The following is a 7375-nucleotide window of genomic DNA, read 5'->3' on the forward strand; positions in this document are numbered from 1 at the left end:
AAACACTACCCAATCCCATTTTCAAATAGAAAAAAGATACCCTGAAAAAAGGGAGGCCGCCCTCTAAAATTTCACTCTCTTCCAATGAGAGGTATCTACGTGGATTCTTTAAAACATGGATTTGAGTACATAGGGCAGTGCAAACAAAATGATAGAATCCTACAAGAGCCACAATCTTCATATACGACCACATGCATCACAGTGAACTTGTAGGTTGCACCAACACTGCCATTCTATGAAACATACCAAGACCTTAAAGTAATTCATCACCATTGGAATGTAGCAAATGTACCATTAAATGCAACTTGCGGGCTGCACCGATGCTGCCATCTTATGAAACATAACAAGACCTTCAAAGCTACCGCATGCTGACATCATTGAAATACAGTTACAACTCAATGTTGTGTTGTGACATGGCATGAAGAAACCATCAAGATACAACTCAAAATTCTGTCTAGTCTTGAAGTGTGTGTGTGTGTACACAAGCTTTACAATTACAACTCAACGCTATATTGTGAGATCCACTTCTTGTGGCACCCATCAGGATACAACTCCTCAAAATTCTGGCTAGTCTCAGAGTGTGTGTGTGTGTGTGTGTATACACAGGTTTTACAGGTACAATGTAAAATATGAGACATTCCAAAATCCCATACACCAAGTCTTGAAACTGAGTGAAACCTCAATGCAACAAAACAGTGAATTCTTGTTAGTAATCTAAGCACTCAAAATTGTTTCACTTGTGGGGATCCTCAAATCGCTTCACTTGTGGGCTCCCTCTCTTCACAATACACCTTTTTTACATGCCTCCCAAGCCACACTCTAGCACGCTCAGTACAAAAGGCAACCTGAGTCAAGGGAATGCCATTTTGTAATCGGTCAGTGCGCTTCGAAACTGTCGCATGCTCCATGTCAGGAATGCAGCCTGGTCCTATGACAATATCATAGTGTGTTGACCGCCTTCGCTTCCCCCACATGTTGCCGGTAACAAACTCATACCACTCAGCAAACATTTCAGGAGTGTCTGGGAACCAACGAACAGTGAACCTGCTACTGCCATCCTCCATATCTTTTCTTCCACAAAGCACCTCAACATCAATGACGAAGACAAGAACAGACACGGGATCAGGATATCTGGATAGGTGATTGTGGAGTGGATGTTCATATGCATGAGCGATTGAGTTGGTGAGGTAGAAAGCTGGTTGGCGACAAAACTCAGTGCAAAGCTTTTCTGGGTATATTCCATCTCTCTGAAATGATGACAAAGAACTACTACGTGTGCCATGGTAGAAACTCAACATCCCGTTGACATCTGTGTTAGGATTATAGGGTTTTTGTTCCCTCACATTACCATGGGTGCTGAACAAGGACGACCTCGCCTTCAATGTCATTGACTTCCCTGCTGTTTTACGTGGCGGTGTGCTGAACTTTGGGAGCAGCACGTGGATGACTTCCATGCGAAAGAAAGGAGCTCCAAAGTCTTCCTTAGTAGGCACACAATCACCATCACCACCATCACCACTACCACCAGCCCCTTGTCCTTGTTCAATTCCTCCTTTGTCACTTCCAGAATTATCTGCTCCTCTTTGTGCCTCTGTACTTCTTGTCCCACTACTTGAGCTACCACCAGCCTCTGCCACACGAGTACGTCCCTTCTTGTCCATTACATACCATTGGTCTCCATGGACTCTCTTACCTACTCCAGCCCCTCCCCCTGCCTCTCTGCTTCTTGTCCACCGTTGCTTTCTGTTCCACTGCTTGAAGTACCATCAGATGCACCAATGAAGCCATAGAGGATCCCTGGATTTGCAACGTACTCATCTACCAAATCATCTACAATCGTAGAGGCAATTGCAACCTTGCCACATCTGAATGGATACTTGTCTCCCAAAAATGAATGCTTGCATAACTCTAAATTATTCTTCACAACCTGCACTATTGCCTCTGCAAAGAAATGACGTATGAATGCAAGAAATGCATCCACATCTGTGTTGAACCGATCTTCATCCCCCATCCTTTCGATATCATCTTGAATTATTCTCCAAATTGTGACACAAGATTCTGGCAGCTGAAATGAAAGTTCGACATACTCTGGGGCCAAAATCTGTGCTAAAGCAAGTCGCATTTGATCATGCAGCTTGTGGCTCTTGTGGGATCTGATTCCAGGGCTCACACAAACTTGTTCTGCAAAAACATGCAGCTTATAATATATTGCAAAGGCTGGTTTCCAAAAGAACATCGATTGAGCATGCACGCACACAAATGTGCAGGGAAACAATACCTAATGATCCAGATTCTAAAAGAACGCAGATTGAGCATGTGCGCGCACGCATGCACACACACAAATGTGCAGGGAAACGATACCTGATGATGCGGATTCTGAATCATGGAAATAATTGTGGGAATGCGCTGGTGGGGCGAAAAGCAAGGAATGTGGGAGACAACGACGATTGGCATGGTGAGCACCTAAATAACAAACAGAAAGGCCATGTATTAAGAAAAGTAAAACACTCAAAGAGAGAGTGTCAAGGTGAAACGGTACCTGATGGTGGAGATGCTGAATCAATCATTGTATGGGGATGTGTCGGGGAGAACAGCAAGGAACGTGGGAGCGCTCAAGGAATGCAAGATATGGGCACCTAAATCAATAGCGCAACAAACAAATTAAGATTCAATTCAAAGGTAAACATCATGGATACTCAAAAGCTTGTCAGCTAGTCCAAATCATGAGATGATGATTTTCATCATCTAGAGATAGAGAGATGCTATCATGGGACTTGCATCATGGGTATGTCCTACACATCTAGGACAACCCCCAAATGCATCAAAACCTCAAGAATGAGATATCCATGTCATGTCCAAGGCCAAAAACACCAGTTTCGGAGCTTCAGAGTCAGAGAACACCTATCATATGGGGGCACAAATGTGCATTTCACTCCATACTTCAACTGGGGGTTCTTCATAGTGTCTACAAACAAGTGGTATCATCAAAATGATCAAAAAATGCACAGAAGTCACACTTCATGAAAAACGCATTTTTGATCATCTAAGGCTACAGAGGTACAGTTTTTTTGCATAAAAGCATGGGTTGAACTCATTTTTCGACAAAAACAAAGGTAGGAGCGAATCAAACATGTCCTGTGAGCATACATTCTGCTATTTTTTGCATGAAAGCATGGGTTGAATTGATTTTTTGACAAAAACAAAGGTAGGAGTGCATCAATAGTCCTGTGAGCATACATTCTGCTATTTTTTGCATGGAAGCATGGGTTGAACTGATTTTTCGACAAAAACAACATCTCTACTTACCAAAATCCACTTTGAGGCTAGATGGTAGAGTCTATATCCGTTGGTTTCTAAACTGTATCCCACAAATATGCATTTAAATGCCTTATCATCAAGCTTATTGCAGTGATCAGGTGCATTACTTGGGTCTAGTACGCCACTTCGAGCCATTCAAATCATGAAATTGGAAATTCATGCATCAAGAAAGTTTACAAATACTGAATTTCAGACAAAAAGCGTCAGAATGGGCACAAACCATCAAGTAAGCTTTCAAAACAGGGATCAGAGGTCATTATGCAATTGTCGCAATCTCTCTAATCTAGGCTGGGTCTATGGATACTGAACCTTCTGCTCACCTCAGACTCCTCACACCTTCCTCTGCATGGCGAGGGCCGGTGACCTCGAAGAACTCTGCTGTCACACCTAGTCCACCACCTGCGTCCAGTGAGAAGCATGTTTGTGATAACTAAACTCATTTTAGATTTCTTTTCTGAAGTCTTGAGATTTCCCACCAATTGCGTGGGCGAGATACGTAGGTCAAGATTCCATCTACACATGCATTTAGACACACATCTTGCTTTCAATAAACATCCTAGAACAAGCAGGTACGCTATGAATATACGCATGTAAAGCCAAGCATCAAGCCACACATCTAGGCATTACCAGACAAGCACAAGCACCCTATGCTTACCAGCAACATGAAAGTAAACACTCTAGGTTACGTACAAGTATCCAATCATTATGCAGCAGATGGTATACACAAACAATGCGCATGCAGGCGTACATAGCTAGGCTCTAATGCGGTTCAAAACATTCCTTGCATCTCCCCAAATACATTCAATGATGAGCAAGAATGCATAGACGACTTTAAAATTAAGCATGGCAATCCAATTCCGTGCCCAGAGCATCGCGATAGGTAATGGATTTCCAAATTGTCTTCTTTCCACTCGATTCGAGAACAAATATGACGAGAACGATGCAAGTGAGTCTCCATGACCGACCTCTATTCTTTCCAATGACTAAACAAGACTTACCACGAATCCACTATGCGAGAGATACGCCTCACACATGGATTTCTTAATCACTTAATCTTTTCTTCTCACTTTTTTTTTTAAAATTTAATTAGAGAAGTTCCCTTAAGTCAAAAGAAAGAGACACAGACAATGGCCATGGTCCATATAAAACTTTTCTACTTGGATCCCATAGCCCCAACTTCAAGTGATTCGGAAACCACTCATGCAAGCTTTCCTAACCAAACGCGACTAGGAATTGTTGGACACCTCAAAGCATGACAAGATTAGAACTTCTTAGCTCTTTAACATCATGCCACAAAACAACCTAATGCATCCATGCAACTCCATCCCAGTCATACATAACAACTCCATCCATGCAACTCCATCCCAGTCATACATAACAACCCAAACCATGCATACTTCCGTAAGCATGCATACTACCCATAAGCATGCATACTACCATAAGCATGCATGGCAACAATAAGCACGCATAACATCCATAGGCATGCATAGAAACCACAGGCACACATCGCAATCATAAGCATGCATACTACCATAAGCATGCATGGCAACCATAAGCACACATAACATCCATAGGCATGCATAGAAACCATAGGCACACATCGTAATCATAAGTATGCATACTACCATAAGCATGCATAGCAACCAAAAGACTTCCATGCAACCCCATCATTATCATGCATAGCCCTTCACGGGGTTATCACCCAAACTTCCCAAGATGATTACCAAGCATAGAACAACATGAGCTTCCGGCCAAGCAAACAAACCAAGCTTCCTTACCATCATGCATGATCAATCCCGATTACGAATCAAGCGCTCATAAGGTATTAAGATCAAGACATGTCATGCATAGAACCTCATTAGATTTCCCTCGATAAATCACCAAAGCAAAGCCATGAATCAAAATGGCTTCACCCCCAACAATGCTACTAATCAATAACCACCAAGACAATGCCATGAATCCACGATTTAGCATCACCAAAATCATGCAATGAGTTTAAACCTTCATAGTAATACCAAGAATCATCAATGGCATCCATAACCAAATTAATACCATGATTCAAGAATCTCCAAGAAATACTATCAAGCATTCATCAAGCAATACCATAATCATTCAAGGCATCTCCACATAATACCATAAACCAAGAAGCACCAATCGATACCATAATCAAGCAAGGCATCTCCAAATAATACCATGAACCACGAAGTGCCAAGGCATTACCAAGCAAACCATCAAGCAAGGCTTCATCAACAAGCCAATAAGTACCATACCTTGCCTTCAAAGGCGTTGAAGAGAGAACCTTGAAGCAATAGTCCGCAATCGAAGACAGAGAGAGATCACGACCACGGCCTCAACAGCTCCGGGTGCAGAAACAAAGCGCAGACCATGCCACAACACGTTGGTGCAGAAACAGCAAGGAGGGAGTGTCCCTTGAATGGGTGGCAAGAGTAGCCCCTCCTCCTGGTGCACGGACAGCGAGAGAAAGCAGAGCGCAGAGAGAACCCGCACCACGCTGAGAGAGAGAGAGAGAGAGAGAGAGAGAGAGAGAGAGAGAGAGAGAGAGAGAGAGAGAGAGAGAGAGAGAGAGAGAGAGAGAGAGAGAGAGAGAGAGAGAGAGCAAAATAAATGTGCAGGGAAACGATACCTGATGATGCGGATTCTGAATCATGGAAATAATTGTGGGAATGCGCTGGTGGGGAGAAAAGCAAGGAATGTGGGAGACAACGACGATTGGCACCTAAATAGAAAAGGCCATGCATTAAGAAAAGTAAAACACTCAAAGAGAGAGTGTCAAGGTGAAACGGTACCTGATGGTGGAGATGCTGAATCAATCATTGTATGGGGATGTGTCGGGGAGAACAGCAAGGAACGTGGGAGCGCTCAAGGAATGCGAGATATGGGCACCTAAATCAACAGCGCAACAAACAAATTAAGATTCAATTCAAAGGAAAACATAGGGAACAAAGTGAGAGAGGGCAAGGAAGGGATTACCTGATGATGGAGATGCGGCAAGGAAAGAGGAAGACAACGATGATGATCTGCACGGTCAAGATTTTAGAGGAGGTTCTTTTCAAGGCAATATAGCAGAAAACGTGCTTTACAAGGCCGATGCACATACCCTAAATGCACAGAGAACGCGAGAGAAACCTGCTTTACAAGGCTTCAATATGCCCTATACCTAAATCAACAGCGCAACAAACAAGTTAAGATTCAATTCAAAGGAAAACACAGGGAACAAAGTGAGAGAGGGCAAGGAAGGGATTACCTGATGATGGAGATGCAGCAAGGAAAGAGGAAGACAACGATGATGATCTGCAGGGTCAAGATTTTAGAGGAGGTTCTTTTCAAGGCAATATAGCAGAAAACATGCTTTACAAGGCTGATGCACATACCCTAAATGCACAGAGAACGCGAGAGAAACCTGCTTTACAAGGCTTCAATATGCCTTACACCTAAATCAACAGTGCAACAAACAAATTAAGATTCAATTCAAAGGAAAACACAGGGAACAAAGTGAGAGAGGGCAAGGGATGATGGAGATGCAGCAAGGAAAGAGGAAGACAACGATGATGATCTGCAGGGTCAAGATTTTAGAGGAGGTTCTTTTCAAGGCAATATAGTAGAAAACGTGCTTTACAAGGCCGATGCACATACCCTAAATGCATAGAGAATGCAAGAGAAACCTGCTTTACAAGGCTTCAATATGCCCTACACCTAAATCAACAGCGCAACAAACAAATTAAGATTCAATTCAAAGGAAAACACAGGGAACAAAGTGAGAGAGGGCAAGGAAAGGATTACCTGATGATGGAGATGCAGCAAGGAAAGAGGAAGACAACAATGATGATCTGCACGGTCAAGATTTTAGAGGAAGTTCTTTTCAAGGCAATATAGTAGAAAACGTGCTTTACAAGGCCGATGCACATACCCTAAATGCACAGAGAACGTAAGCGAAACCTGCGTTACAAGGCTTCAATATGCCCTACACTTAAATCAACAGCGCAACAAACAAATTAAGATTCAATTCAAAGGAAAACACAGGGAACAAAGTGAGAGA

At 42.8% G+C, this 7375-nt stretch overlaps 1 protein-coding gene across 1 annotated transcript; it reads right to left on the reverse strand.

Moving 5' to 3' along the window:
- Positions 1–1693: 1693 nt before the first annotated feature.
- LOC147639567 (uncharacterized) lies at positions 1694–2993 on the reverse strand. Its single transcript, XM_086794563.1, has 3 exons — positions 2540–2993; positions 2362–2463; positions 1694–2181 (listed from the first exon to the last, which is right to left on the reverse strand). Exons 1-3 carry the CDS (start codon positions 2565–2567, stop codon positions 1694–1696), a joined length of 618 nt encoding a protein of 205 aa, XP_086650689.1. The 5' UTR covers positions 2568–2993.
- Positions 2994–7375: the final 4382 nt, after the last annotated feature.

This window comes from Cibotium barometz, chromosome 4 (assembly GCF_041138505.1).
Source record: "Cibotium barometz isolate CiBa-2024 chromosome 4, ASM4113850v1, whole genome shotgun sequence".
Lineage (NCBI taxonomy): Eukaryota > Viridiplantae > Streptophyta > Polypodiopsida > Cyatheales > Cibotiaceae > Cibotium > Cibotium barometz.